The 21,691-nt window shown below is 43.7% G+C and overlaps 1 protein-coding gene across 9 annotated transcripts in view; it reads left to right on the top strand.

Annotated features, from left to right (window-relative positions):
- Positions 1-21,691, top strand: part of prdm16 (PR domain containing 16) — a 153,921-nt gene that overhangs the window by 118,668 nt on the left and 13,562 nt on the right. For 5 of the 9 annotated variants that reach the window (XM_062563949.1, XM_062563953.1, XM_062563947.1 and 2 more), the window contains exons 4-8: positions 12,408-12,548; positions 17,380-17,482; positions 20,813-21,014; positions 21,157-21,322; positions 21,505-21,658. In XM_062563949.1, the coding sequence (XP_062419933.1) occupies positions 12,408-12,548; positions 17,380-17,482; positions 20,813-21,014; positions 21,157-21,322; positions 21,505-21,658 (766 nt within the window). Of the gene's footprint in view, positions 1-12,407; positions 12,549-16,145; positions 16,269-17,379; positions 17,483-20,812; positions 21,015-21,156; positions 21,323-21,504; positions 21,659-21,691 lie in introns of those variants that run through there. The other 4 variants (XM_062563959.1, XM_062563955.1, XM_062563951.1 and 1 more) reach the window with 2 other exon arrangements.

The raw sequence follows: 21,691 nt of genomic DNA, 5'->3' as shown, positions 1-21,691 counted from the left end.
CGTTTGACGCCTTGTCCACATGATAGTATCCAACAGGCTCACTGCGTGAGGTATACTGCTGTATTTGTTCCCAATGTTGATTGGCCAATTATGCCTGATTGTGTTCCTTGAGGGAAGCATTATCCAAGTGTTGTTAGTGAATGGCCAAATTATGCCTTAGCTTTTAGTGTGACCATGGGGAGCCCGGGAGCAATCTGAAAAGTTTTTAAGTCTTTGCAAAGCCACAAGAAAGTTGTCTTGACAGCATCGTTAATCAGAGGATAACTTAAAAGTCATTGTTGTAGTGTAACTTTAATGGCGACATGGATGTCATGGGCCGTTTGAGTTTAAATGAGAAGTTTCCAGGTTAAAGTTGTAATTGCAGTCTTTCTCTGTCCTTCATGGCCCCTCTGTACCGATTCCCAACACCGCAAAAACTAACTGTGACGCCATGCTGCAGCTCTGTTCAAACTTATTAAACGTATTAAATAAATAATGTACAAAAACCACATTCCATGTTCTGTACGCATATTTACTGTTTTCCCCGTTCAGTGGATGATCCTTCAAAGGGTTGGCAAATCTCATAATCACCACTTAACTGTGAAAGACCAGAGCACAACATGGAAAGTTGGACTGTAATAAAAAAGGTGCCCTTATGCACATTATTTGCTGATGAACTGTTGCCTCGTGTTCTTATGCCACCATTAGGAGTCTTTAGTCGTGCCGGTTGGCCATGGTTTGTGCGCTGCAGACGTATTGAATTGAAAGATAACCAGCAGCTACAATCGTTTAGTGTGTGTGTGTGTGTGTGTGTGTGGTTGATGAGCTGTAGAGAAAAGGATGTAGTCTGACATGCTTGAAGCATTAATAGAGCAATATGTTGTGTCACACCCAGTAATCGTCTTCCGTCTCCTGACTCTGTGTGTATGTTTCTCTGTGTTAATGTGTGTGTGTGTGCATGTGATTGATGACACTACTAATGGAGTGTCTAAACACTGGCAACCCAGTTATCTCTTATCTGACAGGGGGAGAGGGCTTGTGTCAGCAGCTGCTCCTCCTCCTCATTCATCTCTCTTCGTCCATACTGCCTCTTTTATACCTTTTGTCTTTCTCACAAATGAAAAGCCAACGCCACTTATTGTCACGTATGATTGCTGAATACTATTTACTGTAATAATGATATAAATATACTGACCATTCAATTTAGATTTTGTAGTCTATACATTTTTTTATACAATTGTAATGCCATTTGCACAATACATCAATACAATCATTTAAATCACTAATTTATATTTCCATGCAGATTTCTTGCTGTTTAACACTTTTTTTTCTTTAACCCATAAGAGATAGGAAGGCACTCGAGGCCCCCTGTGCAGCTTCACCGTGGGCCCCATCTCCACCACGGGCCTCAATCACCTTAATGCGCCAGTTTAGCCCTTAGCTTCTCGGAAGGGGGTCCATATCCATCCATCCCTCCATATATCCCCTCATACATTAAAGGGCAGATTGATAGCCATCAGCCAGGCCCCGGCCACTGACACGCTCTTAATATCGTGTCTAACACAAACCAGATGGCTGCAGGGCTCTTCTGCAGCACACACACACACACACACATGATACACTCACTTACTGCTACCCCCAGCCTATTAGACCGTTTCCCTCTCTCTCAGGAGAGGGGATGAGCGTCCCTAATTAAAAGTTGTATATATGGGCCTCTTGGTGGAGGTGGTCAAGCGGGATCCATTACCTGCACATTGGGGCCCTCCAGAGCAAGAGTTAGGGTGAGGGCTTAAGATGAAGAGAAGGGGGATGGGGGCACGGGGTTGTGGAGAGGCTGCTTGTGCAGCATCCTGACTTTAAAAAAAAATTTGAGCAAAGGAAAGAAAGCAGGTTTTAGCATGGGCTGGTGGCTGCACGAGCTGAAGCTAGTGCCGAGCTCGCCACAGGCCAGGAGGTGCAAGCCATGATCTCAATAGCTGTATTGTGTTCACACTTGAACCAGGGCCATATCAGAGCCCGAATGAGGGAGAGAGAAGTGTGGAAATGAAACAATGGTTTACACCACAGTGAAATAGGTCTTTTCCTTTGCTTCTCGCCAGCAGGCCCAGCACTGGAAGAGTACGTTTTATTGGTCCTCCTGTCCTGGCTAGTCTCAGCCCCTGTAGGGCAGTGGAGGGGAGGGACAGGCCTACATGTGTGCAGACGGACATGGAGGCACACTCAGATAGACAGACCAAAGTTCAGCAGCCACACACAGAGCACAGATGAGAACACACACATTAAATTATCCTTTGGTTGAGATGAGAATAGCCAGATATTCCCCTAATCCTGTTCGAGGAGAGTAACACGTCTCATGGCATCACGCATACCTTTGTGGCTAAAGCTAATCCTTCTGGGCAGAGCACCGCGCCTCACATCCGCCTCACACAGGAGTCCAGAGTTACTGTCCTTGATTTCTTTTTGGTTACAGCATGGTAAAAGCATGGACTATTGAAATAGATTTAATGGATACAATAATAGACAAATAATTAAGTAAAAATGATTCATAAAAGGGCCGGGTTTGAAGGCCGGTTAAAGTTCTATGAAGGGTTTTTGAGCCCTTATTTTCAAGTCTCTCACCTTTAAAAAGTATTTATCTAAAAACAAAATGTTGTATCACCCCATTACAATGAGGCTTTTGTTTCTGTTGAGCCATTGCATTGGTCTTGTTTCTTTTTCAAAATGTGTGACTCTGGAGTAAATGATTTATTTCGGGAATAAGGCCCGGCCATTCGCTTCAGGTGAGGTGGGGGGGAGGAGAGATTAGGTGATGAGAGGAGAAAGTGGAGTCTGGTTGTTAGAGTAAACAAGGATTCTGCTCACATGGTTCCAATAAGAACCAGGCCTGCAGGCACACAGGGGTTCTGCCACATGCTGCACTGGCCAGCTGTTACTTTTTTTCTGGCACCACTTTATTTCACAATGCATATTTTTTGGCAATTTGAGCTCTGAAAATTCAAACCTTCTGCAGAATCCCAGGTGGAGTCGCAGTGGGTGACGAGGATGTGAGAATAATTGAGGTAGACAAAAAGACCAAAAGAGGAATCTGTGAGTGTCAATCATGTCGTACAGGTTGTCTCCGGTTTAAATGCCAGTTTAGAAGACTACTGTTCACTTTGTACTGTCACAGCTGTCTGCTGTGCTGCCAACTCATTGATCTCATAACACACACAAGAACGTTCTGCAACCCAGAGACCAAATGACATTCCACTACAAAATGCAATTTAAAAGAGATGCTTGCAGACATCCTCTGGTTTCTCTTAGTCTCCTTTTTCTGAGATTTAAGGAATGAGGTAGTTCAACAGATAAATTAGGCCAATGTTGATTTGATACTAAGCAGGAACTGACATGTTGGGGGAAAGTCTCTTTCTGTTCATGTTGAAAATCCCTGTCTGGTTTGGATCACTCATAAATATGATCGTAAATGAACGGTTTTTCACTGCCTTTGTTCGTCTCGCATGATCTGCTTCGCTCTTCCTTCATCATTCTCTATTGTATTACAAAAGCAAATGTTGTTGAAGGAAGTATTCCTTTATTTGGGTGTTAATAAATAATTGATGGTGTTACGTGCTCTATAAATTCAAAACGAAGCACCACTTCCCTATTTGTGTTTGCACAGTTCCTGGAATTGTCCCTTTTTGTTTTTCGCTTCCGATGTCAGCCCATAGAGTGGAGGTCAGGTTTTGTCAGTGTTGAATACAAGCTTCCTCTCTTCATTAATTGACATTTTTCTTGGCATTGGGTGCATTGGACGGATTGATTTAGATGCTTTGTCAAGCACGGGAAGTTTCATTGTATATACCTATTTTACTATCTACTAACGAAGAACTTAGAAAACAGAAAGCGATTAGAGCTGATATGCATTACATGACATTTTAAGTCCAATTTTGTGAAAAAAGTATGGATTTTTGGTTTGAATCCCACTGCAACTGGATAAAATACAAAATGTGTGCTACAATAGTACAAAAACATGCATGCACACATACACACACGTACACATCTGTTCTCTAGAAATAACTTAAACTTCAGCGCCTCCAACATTGAACTTAGAGGCTCCACTGGGATTGTTCCTTTGTTTTGCAATGAAGGACTCATAAAATCATCAAATTTGGGAAAGTAATTGTTATAAACTCATGGAAACCCAACATGTAGTGGCTGTTCTTAAATGTAGCTCTTCAGTGAACACATTCTTGTTTGTAGATGTGAGTGTGGACTCTGGAGACCTCTGCAACACCATCGAACTTCTCTGTAGCCAATAAACAACCACTTTGCTCACTGTGCTTTACTTTGAGCCAATAAACCCATACTTTACTAACTCTGCCTCCTTCTCAGTTAATAGTCAACTATTTTACTCGCTTTGCCTGTTTTAAAGTATTTTGTGATAACTTTGTGATAAATGTTCTTCATGGATGGAATGATTTCTTCCCTCGGTCTGGTTCTCACTTGGTTCAATGTGTGTGCTCCTGTTTGTCCAGCTCTTGGCCTTCAGACTGCACCGACAGAGTGTGTGACACTGATGTATTTCCCCATTTACACTGCACCTGCTTCACTATAATGAGCCCGTATATCTGCTCACTAATTGCCCTAAATATATAGCATGAAGCTTGGCCTGTAAAAGGCTGTCCAACAGTAAAACAGACATAGTAAGATGGTGCCCTCAGTGCACTCACTCATACTTGTAACCCATCACATTTACATAAAAACGCACACACTTCCAAATACACACAACATGACCCACACACATACAGACCCAGTTACACACACTCGTCCAGCCTTTTAACAAGCGGCTGTAAATAACACAAAACCATTATTAATGAGGTCCAGTCTGAAACCGGCTGCCTCTCTTCTTTTAAGGATTGCCCACTTCCTGTTTGAAGTTACACTAACCTGGCAATCCAGCACATGGCCACCTGCTCATGCATGCATACCTGCAGTGGTGTGAAGGTGGACAAATAACATAGTGTAAACATCCTTGAAATGTATTTTCTGTGAAAGTTAAAGGATATCATAGAACACACAACCTCATGGAAGGTACTTGGGTGTGGATGGAGAATGTCATGGTGTACGTATACAAACTGTGGTTGATCTGATAAATAAGACATAGAAATAATAATAACTTGGTGCGTTTTCTTTTATTCCAATCAAATGTTCTCTGTAAGATGTAATACTAAAGAGTGCAGGTCTAACAAGACAAAGTCTTGGTCTGATGCAATTAAATGGTCATTAGTAATCTGTGTCTGTGCTATTATGGACTCCAAATCCTGATCATTATGAGAAATCCCCATGCTCGTTATCCCACCTGCATGAGAACCGTTGAGAAAAGTCAGCTGGGTGGAACTCAAACTAAATGAGATTTGACTTTCCAATGATTTTGTAAGTGTGGGAGATGTCCACGGGAACTTTTCACATGCTGGGTTTGAGTGTGGCACATGCACACCCACCACAAATGATCATTCTGCAACGGCGACTGCAGAGACGCTGATTTAAGAGAAGCAAGTTGGATCATTAGTGAGCCGGGCCACATTCTGACACTCACAATGCATGTAGACAGGCTCGCATACGCACGCACGCACACACACACATACACACACACACACACACACACACACTCTCTACAACCCAGATGGTTTTTACAAGGCCCCAGGCCCTCCCCAGCCTGCCTGCCTGGTTTTTAATTATGTCGATGGCTGCCCGGCCCAGATAAAATGGGTCACATTTAACACGCCTTCACTCACCTTCACACACATCCACTCACACACAGCAAACGCACACTCGATCACACTTCAAACATACATTTTTACAGATACTTTAGTCGCTTGTGCCTTTGACAAAAACAAATATGTTCTAAAGAATGCCATTTGTGTTTATCCAATTTTGGATGTGGATCGTTATATCTATTCAATTTTGTTTTTGTCATTATAAGAGGGCGTGTGTCTTTGTGTGTGTGTGTGTGTGTGTGTGTGTGTGTGTGTGTGTTTTTGAATTTACAGCCTATTTCCTCTTTGGCTGTCATTAGATTGCCAGACGTGGCTACACAGGTGTACTATTACCCCCATCAGTAATTGGCCTTACACACACACTCACACAAACACACACACTTTATTTTTAAAGGTCCAATCTATACTCACAGTACGGCTCCTCTTGATGAAACTCTTGGCTCTGCTACTGATTGTCTTCATTTGGACTCAGCATATTTTGCTAGAAATAGTTGAATCCTTTATTTCAATCAAAGGATCCCAGTTGTTTGATTTAAATGATTAAAGCTGTGTCTTAAAAAAAGTGCAATTGCTACCTTTAGAGGCGACGGTGGGACTCTGTAGCGTCCAATCTGCCCTCAGTCCACCGAGAGCAGCTCCCCGAGGGCTTGTTAGTCACATTTTATGTTCACGGTCCATCTATGATTTGATAGTTTGGATTTATTTTTATTTTGCCGTCCTGGCCACGAGGAGAGCGCTTTGTTCAGAGGAGGAGGAGGAGTTAGCGGAGCTGTAGCAGGTCATAATCAGCCTGTGCAAACTCCACCGCTGGGAGTAACAGCAGCGCAACACAACTGTGTAACCACAGCAACAGAAGGTTTGCTGATCCGGCGGTGAGTTAGGCCAGTCCCCCATGGATCAGACCCCAGGCTTTCTGCTTTGCGCTGGCTGAATTTCAGTTGGAATATAGTTTTGCTCACTGGAGTCTGTCTCCCGAAGCTGCTGGATGCTCTCCTCCCGGCAAAGTAGACTCCTGTGGAGAGGAGGAAGCAACAAAGTACTTTTTCTAGTTTCTGCCGCTTTGGATTTAATCAAAAACCTATAACGACCAGACAGCCGTAGATCAGTGTCACAAACTCTTGAAGACAACTTCAAAATAGCTTTAGTATTATTTTAACAAGCTGTCAGTTTCAGCGATTATTTTACTAATCGTTAGTGTTTGGCTTTTTAATTGATGTAATTGAAGACTGTGTATAGAGCCAGTGGTAAAGGTGAAATGGTTTTAGGAAGTTTGAGGCGATGTGGTGGTGCTGGCGCAAGGAGAGGAAAAATGAAAAATTACAGTAACAAGAGATTTTGCTGGATTCACAAGGTCCAAAAAATCTACAAAATAAGAAATAAGCTTCCATTTTGTAGAAGTCTGATTAAAAAACACAAATTAAAGATAGAGTTACACTTAAATCAGTTTGTGATCACAATCCCTACCCAGCTCCATCATCACCCAGGGGGCCGAAGTCAACAGAATATGACTGATCTCTTTCTCTTTTTCTTTCCATCTTTTATTCTCTGTCTTCTTCATTCCTGGTCAAAGAGAAGGTTTACTGACAGCAGTGCGTTGGTGTGCATGTCCACCTCTCACCTCCACACACACAGTAACACACCAATGTGGACAGACACACAGTCATTTAGACTGTTGAGTGATGTGGCCGGGTAGGGTCATCTCTGCAGGCCCCCATCCATCACACACAGTCAAGGCACACATACACATGCATGTGAATGTGCACAAACACATGGCAGGCTGTGAGGACCTGTAATCCTTCAGCTGCTTTATTAGTCTGCCCGTGTGTCAGTGTGTGTGTGTGTGTGTGTGTGTGTGTCAGTGTGTGTGTGTGCGTATTAAGGGACCTCCCAACTGGAAACAGAACCTTTTCCAGAAAGGATACACACTCTCACACACACTTCTTTATGTCTTGTTAGTCTTCCTGCACCTTAATTTGCAACACGTCCAACAACCAGCTCTGCAGTCCACTTCACAGCCACTCAATCTGTCACTGTCACCGCCGTGTTTCCATGACCGGCCCTCTCGCCAGAGTGAAACCAAGCGTGGGTTTTATGCGCATGCATGTAAGTCATACTTAAATTAGCATTTTTATATTGTGTTGTATTTATCTGATACATATGGATTGGAATCTTTAATCCAATGTATGTTCTTCTACCTGGAGAGATGTTACTCCAGGCTACCCCCTAGCTGCTTCAAGGAGACATGCATGCAGCCCTCCTTGTCTGTCTCTACACTTTCACATATTCTTCACCTAGATATATTTAAAACCAGAGGCTCAATTAAAGGTTATCTGTTCCTTGTTCTTTGCTTTTTCTCTTTGAAATAACCTCCTTTAATGTATTTGCCACTTCCGCGTAGTGAAACGGGGGAAAGTCAGCCTTCTCTTTACATTTTCCCAGCGCTGCTCTTCTGGCCTTCAATGCAAAGGGCATGCTTGTTAGACTTGCACATAGATGGTTTGCTATTGTTGCTCATCTTGACACCTTCTGATGTCTTCTGAAAAAGAATAGCAATACTACTACTACTGATCACTGATTAATCAATGCATTGGAGAATATAATACAAAAACAACAACTTTATCCATTTTCAAAGATGGAAAACGTGTTGCTTTGACTAATGGGGTTTGAAACTATGACAGGCGCATATACAGACATATACATACATATAGATATTCATGTAAATGTGGGTGTGTTTACACACTGAGACCCAGGGCAGTGCAGCAAAGCATTAAGATCACACATCAGACACACAATAACATATAAGTGCTTCTATCTCTGTCTCACATCACAATCACCACTGCGCTTTGAGCTGCCTTTTCTTTTTTCTGCCCTCCGTCAACCCAAAAATAATATGTGACTTGTCACCAACGTCTATCTGTACAAGCAACTTTCCTCTATTAATTCAGCCCTGAACGCCACACAGATCCATCAGGTGTAACTGGTGATGGAGAGGGCATGCCGAGACATCCATTAAAGGTTCCTAGCTGTCAAAGGTTCCCCTTTGTGTTGTGAGGAGCGATATAAGTGTTGTGCTCTTATCAGAGCTTCCTGTGGAGTTTGCTCTGCATCCTCTCCACTCAGAGCTGCTTCTCTTTCACTGAAGTCTCATTGTGTTGTGCTGGTATGTCTGTGTGTGTGCGTGGGTGTGTGTGTGTGTGCGTGTGTGTGTGTGTGTGTGTGTGTGTGTGTGTGTGTGTGTGTGTGTGTGTGTGTGTGTCTGTGTCTGTGTGTGTGTGTGTGTGTGTGTGTCTGTGTGTGTGTGTGTGTGTGTGTGTGTATACGTCTGTGTATGTGTGTGTTTGTGTGTGTCTGAGTGAGTTACTGCGTGTACATGTAAGTGTTTGAGTGTGTGTGCTGATTTTTCTATGTTTAATTTAAAAAAATATTAGGTTCAAGTGTGTTTTAGGGGTATAAATCAGTGATATACAAGTGAACAAAAGTCAAGTCACAAGCCTTTTCTTCTCTGTACTTGCCTTTACAGGATGATTCTCTTCAATTATTACCACTTTCTTTTACTTCCATGGGTTTTTCCCATCATTTCTATTGGCTACAACATTGTACTGTCTGGTGAGGTACGACCAAAAGGTAGCTATCCTGAAATGATGAGAATAATCTCTCAGTACTCAAAGAAACTGTGCGTAACTTTACATTTGGCCTTCATTTTCTTTGCAGTAATTAACGTTGTGGATTTTGATTTCTGAAATGATCAAAATTGTAATAAACTACAAAAAAGACCTGAAGGACCCTTTAATTGTGGAGAGTACGCAAGTTGTTGTCTGTGGCAGAAGATCAGCATTGGCCTTGGTATGCCCAAATGAAAAGACTGCAGTCACTGCAGGGGGGGTTATAGACATTAGCATTATATACACATTTTTGTAAACAATAAAACCCCCATTCCTCATATCTTTAGAGTCACAGTTCCTGTTTCTAGCCTCTGATCTGATAGATGAGATCAAATGTAAGTGTGGAACTTGACTTGCCTGTTTAGCTTTGTTTTGTTGCAACTATTCCCTTTGCTCGTGGAGCTGATGGTTTCCACACAGGTCTTGCTGTGACGTTGGGGGGGGGTTTAAAGGAAAGGTAAATAAACAAACAATCAGCCGTGGGCTTGTTCTGGCTCTCCTTCTCTGTTGCACCTCATTTGAAGCCTTATAAATCAGGCTTCCACCCGGAGACAGGGTGTTAGCAGGCCTCCCAGACAACACACATACACAAACACACACACATGTTCGCATACAAAACACACAGCATGCAGGTCTGCAGCTCATTAGGCCTCTGATCAGACCCTTGAGTGTGTGTGTGTGTGTGTGTGTGTGTGTGTGTAGAAGCAGGGGGTGACCAAAATGCACGTGTATGAATGCTCCCATGCCCGATACATAGGCATGGGAGCATTCATACATGTGTGGGTCAGTCTGTGCACTGTCGCACTTCCCCACCTCCCTTCGAACACCTATTCCCCCTAAAAAAAAAGAAAAAAAAGAAAATAATCCCACCTTGACGCCACCTGGATTTGGGTTTTTCTCCATGTGTCCATAAAACATGTACGATTCCTGTCGCTGCTTCCCGGCAGTAACATGACAAGTGCACTCTGACTCCTCCGCCTGCAGAAAACATGTTGGGTGGAGTAGTAGGTGTTAGGAGGTATGCCTGGTTAGTTTTCAGTGACTGTTTTCACACATGAAATAAAGACCTGGACTCGATCGAGCAGATTGTTTAAATTGTGACGTGGAAGCTGAAGCGGTGAAAGTGAGGAGTGGGGACTGCATGTGCACATTAGCTTATTATTTGCTGCTGAATATCTGAGAAACTGATGTACAAATGGCCACTTCTCCGAATCTGATCATAAACAGTAATAAGTATTAAAGTAATCAGTAAAGTTATTTCATTTGAGGCCTGTGGTCCTGACAGGCACATTTAATGAGGAGGATAAACTCCCACCTTGTCTCAAAGGTAGAAACATTTCTGTCACCTCAAGATGATAACTCAACTGAGCGCACATGCATTGCTCTGCAACGGTTGCCGTATTTGTACAAACCAGCACATGGCAGTTCTTCGACACCTCCAACCAGACCCCTTACATGTTTACTCACCAAACTTTCCACCTGCGCCCCCGACCACAAAAATACACCTTCTGCGAGCGCTCACCCAAACAACAAGAACATGACCATTCACACTTTACGAGCTGGGAAAAAAACAAACCACCAACATGCCTTTTATCAAAGCAGGCCAGTTAGAGAGGTTCACGAACTTTGTACATCTAAAAACGTCAGATGGTTTGTTGGTTCTTTTCCATCACACCTCAATTTCCTACAGCAGACATTTCACCGTGATTAGGCGCGCAGAGAGTCGAGCTAGAGGTCAGCTCTGAACTCAGGCCCGGCTGATTGGGAGTTGTAATTGGAGGAGTTGTCCTGTCTCGAGCTAGTTTTCCCTGGAGGATTCACACAGGCTCAGCATTACATGCGGTGCTGCAGCAAAATCGGACCCCCCCCCCCCCCCCCTTTCTCCACACTGGTGGAGAGGGTTCCAGCCGAGCTGCCACATGATTCACAGAGTCCATCACACCCACATACCAATACACACACACAAATGCACTCAAAAGAATGGCCTTCTGCAGTTGTTCTCTAATATCTGTTCCTTTGGCAAGTTTGAGGATTTATGTTCATTCTCTGGAATCCTTCATGATTCACAATTGTGGGAAGAAGGGGGTCCTACGTGTGGAGCATTGTTACTCCTTCCTGGTTTTCCCCTCACTTTGTGCTCAACAATCAACGCCTCTTCTCATCTCCTCCTCTTCCTGTTCCTCCTCCACCTCGACCACCATCCTCCATCATTCTCTGTTAAAGCGGGTAATACGAAACCCGCTCCCGAAGTCTCAGGGGGGCCCAGGGGTTACAAAGGGTGATCAATATGTGCCAGAGAAAGTCTTTAGACTAGTGAAAGAAGCCACAGTTTGTCCACTCCCTCCTCCTTTCTCATCCTTTCGCTCTTCCCTCTTCCATTTGTTGGGATTGACAGGGTTAGGCGCTTCCAACACCAACTGACATGTTGCCTCTGCGTCTTAAAGTTGACTGACGGACTCGACTCCTGGCACAGCTTTGATCAGACAGAGCACATTTTGCAGGTTAAAAACCAAAGGGGCACCTCATTGCCTTTGTTTTGTTGCCGACGTGGGCTTTTTTTTGTTGCAGTTTGCTAAATTGTTTTGCATGAATTGTTGCTAGGCAACCCCAGACTCAGTGCTGACTTTGCTTAATGCACACCATAAACTGCATGCAACCTAATGGTAAATAGTAGAGTTTAAATGAACAAAGACAACTTAACCAAAATCCTAAGTACCACACTAATTTGCCCTCAGGCCTGCTGTTTTCTGTTCAAAAGGCTGTGTGGGTAGAGCATAAAAAGTTAAGGCGCTCAGCAGCGCAATATCAGCGTGCAAAATGCTTCACTCAATGAAAACCTTTACAAAAAGCTGCCTTAGAGTGCTAAATTGTGCCCTGCCTTATATTCAATTGCATCTTCAAACGGCCAATAACCTCCTCCACAAAGTGGTTTATTAAAATATTTCTGGATTTCATTTTTGACAAAAGATTTTAACTCTGTATTAATATCTGACCTGTTGCTCTCCAACAGGTGGTGGATGACATGGGCAACGTCAAGTTTGCGCTTGACACAGGCCCGGACGCCACCGGCAGCAGCTGGCTCAAATACGTCCGCTCTGCCCCGTCATTTGAGGAGCAGAACCTCGCCGCCTGCCATCTCACCGGAGACCAGGTGAGTGACGTGATCGACATGCCCTGGCTGGATTATTGCTCTAAATGAGCACTTGGTTGTCAAAAAAAACCCAAAAAGGCAAAAGGAGGATTGGTCATTCGTTACCACCTTCTGAGATTGACCACTCGGTAAATCGGTCTGGATACACGTGTGCATGCTTGTGCTTGTGTGATCATAATTTGGTAGCAAGCTGGTAGCTGGTAATGACCAAGGAATGGCACTACTGTCTGGAGCTGGGCCAGTTGCCAGTTCTCCTTCTCTTTATCCCTCTCTCTCTCTCTCTCTCTCTCTCTCTCTCACTGGGTATGGCATGGGATACTTTTGGAAAGATGCCCAGTCAGTGCCCATAAAAGCCCAACTGCTTAACTAGGCCCTAACCCCAACCCCACGCTACGTCTGTGTGCCGCTACTTACTCCTGCAATATAGAAGCATATTTCTTTTTCTTCTGCTTTGCTGAGTCCTTTTGCAGTTTCTGTAAATGAAATACCAGGGATGTCGCTATGTCAGTACGTAACACACATTTCCCTATTTTACTTAGTATAGAGTTTGGACTTTTATGATAACTGACATGTACTGGGACGCACAAAAATACATCAAAAGAAGCCATGAGAATGATTTGTCGGTTCAAAACAAAGGGCGAGAATCAAACCATGAAAACGATGGCAGTAGCCAAATGTATCCATATGCTTGTGTGCTTCCACATTCCTGTCACTCCACTCTTATTTGTATCCTAATCCCGGCCTACATGGCTCTTTCCCCTCCTGCCTCGGCCTCGAGCCGCCTGTTCCTCGCTGTCTTTGTCTCCTTTCTCTGTCCTCGTGTCTTGATCTGCCACCTGTCAGTCTGTCACACCGGAGGGACAGGCCAGTGTGTCCATAAAAGCTTGAGACATTAAGCCTGGCCGATAGAGAGAAAGGGAGCTTGGACCAGGGGAGAGAGGGAACACACTGGGGCCTCCGAGATTGACAAGCACCAATTGGCTGGCAACACCAACCCTTCTAATCCTTTTAAGATTTTCACATCAGTGCCCCCTGCCACTGCCACACAATGTCAAAGAAAGAATCAGGGCACCGGCGAAAATTGTGGAGAATTATCAGACCCAGAGAGGCCACGTGCATGATTGTTTTTTGATGTGTTTTGCAGTTATTTGTACTTAGCGAACAGCTTTGCTTTTGTTTGCCTGACCAGTTGCTTGGTGCACTGGCTCAAAGGTATGACCCTATCATTTATTTACCACACACACACGTACACAGCCACTCAGTGCTAAAATGTATAATTTAACAGACTATTCTGTGGATTTTCTTCCTTTGTTTTATCTGCATGCACAATGCATGAGTTTATGGAAATATGTGCACATGGGGCAAATTCAAATGCGGAAAGTAACCTTTTAAAGAAAGTGGATCATTTATTTGTTTGTCATTAATGATGTACGGTGAACAAATGTTTGCAAGATCATGCATAATTTAGATATTTTTGGTCATGTAGTAATTTAGTGAAATATTATGTTTTCACATACATTGGGTGCAGTAAATGTGCTCTGGACACAGCTTGCGCTAGTGTGCGCATTCACAGATGTTTCTTGATCAGTCATCACACACGCACACGTTTCCAGTGACTGTTCTCTCTTTGTTCTGCTTGCACTTTAGATGATGGCCAAACAAATCAATAGTTTCTCTATTTTGTGTGTGTGTGTGTGTGAAGCACATTCTTTTTGTTTTGTTAGTTTAATTCAGCCACTTCAGATGGACTCTCAACACAATACAAATAAATGAGCTCAATCACCGCCGCGAGCGCAAGATGTGTCTGTTTTTATCAAAACTGACAAGAATAAGATCAGAGAGGCAGTGAGTAAAACCAAATTTCAAACTGGTGCTTCGGAAGATGACGCAGTCCACCTTATCTCATCCTGACCTTGAATATTGAGTAAGGCACTAAGGTTTTTTTTCTGATGCATGAAATGTATCTGTAACATATAAAGTGTGCAGGTCTGTCTCACTATTAAATATTTCCCAACAATCTGTCACAACTGGTGCATGAGTGAGGCCATTCAGCGGTTCGAAGGCCAAGTTGCGTATTGTGAATGAAACGACTGAGAGAACACAAGGGGGTTGTGTGTGTGTGTGTTTCGGTAGGTAGGTGATGGGGGGGGTTGAAGAGAAGATGAACCTTGTCCACCTTCTTGTCAGTCCTTCATCTTTTGTGTTTTGGAGTGGAGGCCTTCCCAACACTGTTTGTTGTGTGTGTGTGTGTGTGTGTGTGTGTGTGTGTGTGTGTGTGTGTGTGTGTGTGTTTGAGGCCACAGTGGGGGATTACGGCGGGCCCTGCGGCTGGCAGTGATCGATGAGGCATCTGTCCACTGAACACTGGACAGAGATGGGAAGAGGTCAAGACAGATCTGAGTGTGTTGAATTCTGTAGAACACACGCACACAAACAAAGATTCATGAAATATCCAAAATGCGGCAGACATGAAGAACATTCGTTAGGAGTGTAATTAAACATTCCTCGTTCATCAACTGGCTCATTGAAAAGAAAAAAACTCATATCAGCGTATTACGTTCTAACCTTTGTCCTGTCATGATGAGGAAGGTGTGTCATTAACGTAACCAATTAAGCTCAAAACATTTGGAATATAGCGACATATATAAAGTTTTCGAAAATAAATCAAATGTCATTTCAAGTTGTTGTTAATTCAAGTAGTTTTCACGTTTTAGTGTCTTGCATATTGACATTTTTTTTCCTTTTCTTTCCAATTCACTTATAGATTAAGAAAAAAAAAACACATGGACGATGAACGATAAAAACAGACTTTTATTTAGTGCAATATGTATTCAAATATCCCCTTCAAACAAAGTAGGCCAAGTATTCTGACCGATAAATCCTAACTCGACCTCCGAGTTTGGGGAATTGATTAATTTGTGCAGCTATGTTTAGTCCTGAGTGAAATAAATTGAACGAAATAATATAAATAAATCGAACCACTGAATGGCCACATTCAACATCAATAATAATTCAGCATTAAAATCAAACTTAAATATCGCTAATAATAAAAAAATTGCATATATATATATATATATATATATATATATATATATATATATATATATATATATATATATATATATATATATATATATTCGTTTTCCCCGTGCAAGTATGTCAGGTTGCTTTATCCATTATCTACATCAACAACAAATTCATCAAGCGGCCAAAGCGGCTGCTGGGATCGGAGGTGCAGGGAGGGGTCTGCGCCTGCAGATCCCTCCATCCTTCTGGCTGGAGATAAGACGAGGAGGAGTGGCCGACGGGTAACCGACAGAGCACCGAGGGGCAATGGGGAATCACTAATGAGAGAGAGAGGGAGAGAGAGAGGGAGAGTAAGAAAGAGAGAGAGAGAGAGAGAGAGAGAGAGAGAGGGGGGAGAGCGAGAGAGGCTCATCATCATCACCGAAGAGGCGCTCACTGACTAGATTAGAGAGTGGGCCAGCAGAGGAGCGCCGGGCTTCATCCAAGCCACAGGGAGACACACCGCACCGTCCGCCGCTCCTCGACCTCCCCTTTCCGCGGCCCTGTCCGCCTCCAGCGGCCCGCTCCCTCTCCGGTACACCGACTATGGGTTGCGTCGCCAACTCCGCCGGGACCGACGTGCTACTGCAGCTGGAGGCTCTCCGCAGCGCCGCGCAACTTTCGCAACTCCTCGGTCTCACGGAGAAAAGAAAGGTCAGATCGCTACAGCGCAGAGAGGCCGCTGTGTGTGGAATGATTGTTATAAATAGCGTAATAACATTTATAATAATAATAATAATAACCATACCTGATATTTTCATCGACTCGGGGCCTTTGATCCTTGTAAGCGCCTTGTCTTGGAAGTTCGTTTCTCCGGCCACTCCGTGCGCGGGCGCGCGCGTGTGTGTGTGTGTGTGTGTGTGCCCCCCTTGTTGTGTTGACATCGTTCAGTTGGTGCAGAGCGCCCCCGAGTGTTGAGAGATCATAACTTCTGTACCTTGAAGTGGCGGTGCCGTTGTGTTTTGCGGGGATCGGGTGGGGGCGCGGGGGGGTCTGCAAGCAGCCGTGAGCGTCGTTTTATTATTCTTGTTAATTATGACCGGTTTGAATGAATTGTCTTCCGACTGGTGTGTGTGTGTGTGTGTGTACGCTTTGTGTGCTACACGGATTTGTGAGACGTTGGATGGATTCTCGATAAGGCCTCGGCTCTGAATGGACTTGACTCCTTAGTTTTTCCTTGTCTTTATATCTGGCAAAACAAAACACGCATAATAGAGCATTATTGTTTGCCCGATCATGCATATTATATGGCCCTGGTCAGATAAATAGATCGTGGTAAGCTCCATATTTTGCCGGTTTTCTGCAGACGTAAAAACAAATTCAACAATTTCAAAAATTCAAAAAATAAATGCACTTTCGTTTATTCGGCCAACTGTTTACTTTCATTGGGGTTGTATTTGCATTGTCAAGATTTTATTTATTTTTTAATTGTTCGTGAAATAATGCAACTGTATTGGTTTTATTTTTTTATTATAAGACAGAAGATAACATACAATTGTCTAATATGAATTAAATTAAAAGGCCTAAAAAAAATTGTAAAATATTTTAAACAAAGTCCGTCTCAAAAAGAACTGCTGCATTGTGGAGAATCCTATTTTCAACACGGCGTTTATTTATTTTTTGAAAGCAACCTTTTGAATACGCTCATCGGTCCAGCAGTACGTCTTTCGTTTATCCGCCACAATAAATATGTCGAGGTCCAGGTTTATTAATTCCATGTGGACTGAAAGCCTCCCTCTTTCTTTCCTTCTCTCTTTCTCGTCAGATTTATTATAAAGCTGTCCGGGACATTGAAGCAGGGGAGGAGCTCCTGGTGTATATGAAGGACGGCATTTTCCCCGAAGGATCCATGGCACCCAACCTACAAGGTAAGATTAATGCGCGTCATTAGCGCACATTTTAAACAAACTCCAAACGGCATCCTGCTTTCGTGGCCAACACACTCCATAACCCTGCTAATATGACTGGGAAAAAAGACACCATCTCTGCCTCCCAAGGTTTTTTTTTTCTTTCTCGTATTATTCGAATCATAAATTCCCAGGCTAGAATTAAATCCCGCATTAAAGCATGTGGTTGAAGCCGTTTCTGGCCCTGTCGGTTAGAAGTGGGCCGCCAATAACGCAGAGTCTGATCCGAATTGCGCCATTACAATACTGCGACGTAATGGGGCTCTTTGCCTGTAATTCTCTGTTCGGCGTCAATTGGCACTTGTCATATTCCATCCTCGGTGAGTAGAAATGTTCTGCTCACGGAAACCCACGACCAGCAGGAATTATTAGGAAGTCGTAAACGAACACTTTGTTTGGGGAGAACTCGAGACCTCTGAGCCGGGGGTTTGGAATTCTTTGTCATTTTTTCAGCCAAAGAAAAATGCTAAACATGATATCTTGCTGTTCACGAGTCGCCAGGGCAGTTTGTCCTCTGGAAATGACCCTTCGTCTTGGTGCGCATTTGGCCGCGGTAGTATGGAGTCGCGTACAAATGTCGATTAAACATTTTAACGTTATAAAGTGGCATTTTAAATATTGCTCTTCAAAAATAACTGCTATACATATGGAATAGAATATTATTGTTTATTTTAAAATATATAAGTTGAATGAACCTGGTAGCCAATTATTTGTTATTAAGCTTGGCGTTAGACCCACTGTTTATTAATTTATTAAATGACAAATAATGTTGATGAAAAAAAAGTCCTTTTCATCTGACGCTGCCATTAGGATTTGTCGAATAAAATAAATAATACATTCTTTGGGACTTTATATCTTTCTAATAAATGTGTGTTTCATTTAATCTGTCCCTTCTGCTATGGTTCTGGTGTGTAAAATGCTCTGCTACACCTTGCTGAACACTGATGTCTGCGTACACAGTACAGGCCTACTGGATCACATTTCAAAGTGCGCCACATTTTGAGCCATATTGTCGCCCGCCTGTCCCGCCTGTCCCCCCTTTAACCTCTTTCATTGTGGGCTTCACATGTTTTAAACGCCAGACTGAATATATCCAATATTTTATCACATAATCTAGTTTGGACAGCCATCACTGTCAATCTGGGTTTTTCTTTCAGAGTTCACTTAAGCGGAAAAGGGGCCGTAGTTCCGCTGTATTTCTTTAAACATCTTGGACTTATTGTGGTGAAATGCTGTTGTCAGGTGACATTGTTTTGTAATGTTTCCAGTCTTTCTGGAACCACGGACGAAGAAAAAAAAAATCTGATTACTCTTTCTTGTCACTGACTATAAAATGGTGAAGTGAGAACAAGATGTGCGTGAGATGTTCTGCAGTTCACCGGGTTTATTCCTGGGTGATGCACCGTTTATGCACAGATCGCGAGAGGGAACAGAAGCTCAAAGCAAACGTCATCATTTAGAAGAAGCAGATTGGCATGTTATAGAAGTGCGTCTAAAATGGAGCAGGCTTGTAAATGATTAGTCCAATTTCTCTGTGTGTAGGCCTGTGTATGTGAAATAAAGAGAGTGAGAGGGAGACACTACACCTGCCAGAAGGTGTGTGTCACAGCCAAAGTGAGGCAGTTTTATGTTTTGGCGCAAGAGAGATGGATGAAGGGAAACAAAATAAAGACAGGGTAAAAAAAAAAAATGTAATATTTCATCCACTGTTTCAAGGATTTTTATTTGTACACAAAGACAGGAAGAAAAGCAGAAAGACAAAGAGAGACAGTCGGGAGACTGAGGGGACGGCGTCTGCTTTGTGTCCGTGTGTTTGTGTGTGAGAGAGGGGAAGGTAGCACGGCTGAGTGGGAGCTTGGCAGCGCGGCCCCGCTCTCTGTGTCTGGCTTATCGGAGAAGGAATTTGAAGTAGAGGACTTGAGGAGTCCCCTGAGACCTCACCCATGCTCCCAGATTAGCTGTTAAACTGCACATAATTGTGCTTCCATTCGTCTCCCAGAGAGCTATTAGTCTCCCCTTTATACCCGCCCAAACCCCCCCCCTTCCTCCTCCCCCACCTCCAGCTCCCCAACACCCCCCCAGACCAGACTTACTGAAGAAACACAGGAACTGATAAATGCAATCACCGCCGCATCACCGAGTCATTGAGACGCTTTCGCATTCACACGTGGGACATCCACGCAACACCCACGTTGTTTGTCAAATCCAACAACAAATATTCTCGTTGTGTACGCACCACCCCTTCTTTCCCGAAATACACTCTGCTCTAAAAGGAGACAGTCCAAAGTAGTCTAAAGTGGTGCTGAGGTGTTTGGTCTTCAGAGCAGAGGCTCTCGATGAAACATTTTGTCAGAGTGAGCGCGTTGGTTTAGCGTTTAAGCTCAGTGTAACGGCCCATTGACCAGAAGGTCATTGATCCTTCTCCCCAAGGTTAGACACATCGCTGTTACACTAATGCCCTTTTAATGTGCCCAAGAAGTTCCAGCTGGATAAACGGTCACATGCAGTAGAAAACAGGTGAGCCATACGCTGTAAGTCATTTTGGATAAACTCATTTAGTACACCTTGAAATGATGGATTGGTGTGCGCGGCGCGATGGGACACCTGGGGTGGGGGGGGGGGGGGGAGGGGGGCGACTCAGGGGTTGGCTGATTGGGTCATGGCAAAGAGGGTATGACAGGTTGGCGCTGAAATCACCATGGGGTTGGCGCCACCGTGCCCCTGCTTACCTCTGTTGCTTGTGGCTCATTCTTTTTGAAAAACATTTCTACACAAGCACACACACACACACAAACACACACACACACACACGTTAATGTCCGCGCACAAAGACACGCCGCTGGGCTTTCCCCCCGATCTGTTGAACTTGGCGTTTGACTCAGGAACTTGCTATTGAAAAAGCCGGCCTGTGTTTTATGTATTTGACCTTGGTGGTGAGAAGTATTGTAAAGGTTATCAACATGGAAGGGAAAGACCAACCCCTATTGTTTCCCTTGTGCGCTATTACACCCACAGTCTGAAGCAAACACTTGCTTTAACAAGCAATTAACTGGGTTAATGAGGGCTACATTTCACCGCTAATTGATTTCCATTTTATGGCCATGTCAATTGCAGGATTGTTGCTTTTAGCGTTTGAATAGGAGTCTGTTCAGCCGTAACTAACACACACATTTCAGTAGTATATTTTATAGGATTTAATTGTTACGCGGACTGAGGGGAATACATTTTATTCAGGAAGCTTACTTATTTGATTTTGATCTTTAAACAAATACTGTATTTGTGTGCGTGCAGACGAGCAGATGTACCGCTGTGAAGACTGTGATGAGCTGTTCTCCTCAACGCTTGAGCTGCGGCGGCACCAGAAGTATTCATGCTCCAGTACCGGCTCCATCTTTGACACGCTGAGAGAGGACTTCAAGCAGGAACGTGAGGACAGCGACGAGCCTGTCCACGAATGTAAAGACTGTGAGAAGATATTCCCAAATGAGTACAGGTACGCAGACGCGCGATGACAAATTGTACCATGGTTTTGTGCTACTAAAGGGGTTCACATTCCACACACATCCATTCATCCCTGAGTTGTGACTTGTAGGATGTATGGATTTCACTGATGGTCCTGTGCTCTCTTCTTCAAGTCTGGGCCAACATATGATAGTCCATACAGAGGAGAGGGAGTACAAGTGTGACCAGTGCCCCAAAGCCTTCAACTGGAAGTCCAACCTCATCCGTCACCAGATGTCACATGACAGTGGCAAGCGTTTTGAGTGTGAAAACTGTGATAAGGTACAGCATACCCGGCACGTAAGTTGTGCACTGTACACACAAGCTTTATCATCTGCTTCAGAAATTCTGCTGGTCTTGTGTTTTAGGCTTTCAGTCCCAATGACACTGGACATAGATTTTGTCATTCTTAAGGAACAGCATTCTTTGCATGCTCATTTTAGCGTACATTGTATTTTCATGCTCTCATTTTCAAATTGCAGGTGTTCACAGATCCCAGCAACCTTCAGCGTCACATCCGCTCCCAGCACGTGGGGGCGCGCGCTCACACGTGCCCCGAGTGTGGCAAGACCTTTGCCACCTCGTCGGGCCTCAAGCAGCATAAGCACATCCACAGCAGTGTCAAACCTTTTATCTGTAAGTGAGAGCTTTCAAAGGCAATGGCTGTCT

The sequence above is a fragment of the Pungitius pungitius genome, chromosome 1 (genome assembly GCF_949316345.1).
Source record: "Pungitius pungitius chromosome 1, fPunPun2.1, whole genome shotgun sequence".
Taxonomy (NCBI): Eukaryota; Metazoa; Chordata; class Actinopteri; order Perciformes; family Gasterosteidae; genus Pungitius; species Pungitius pungitius.
This window is presented reverse-complemented; position numbering and strand designations above follow the sequence as displayed.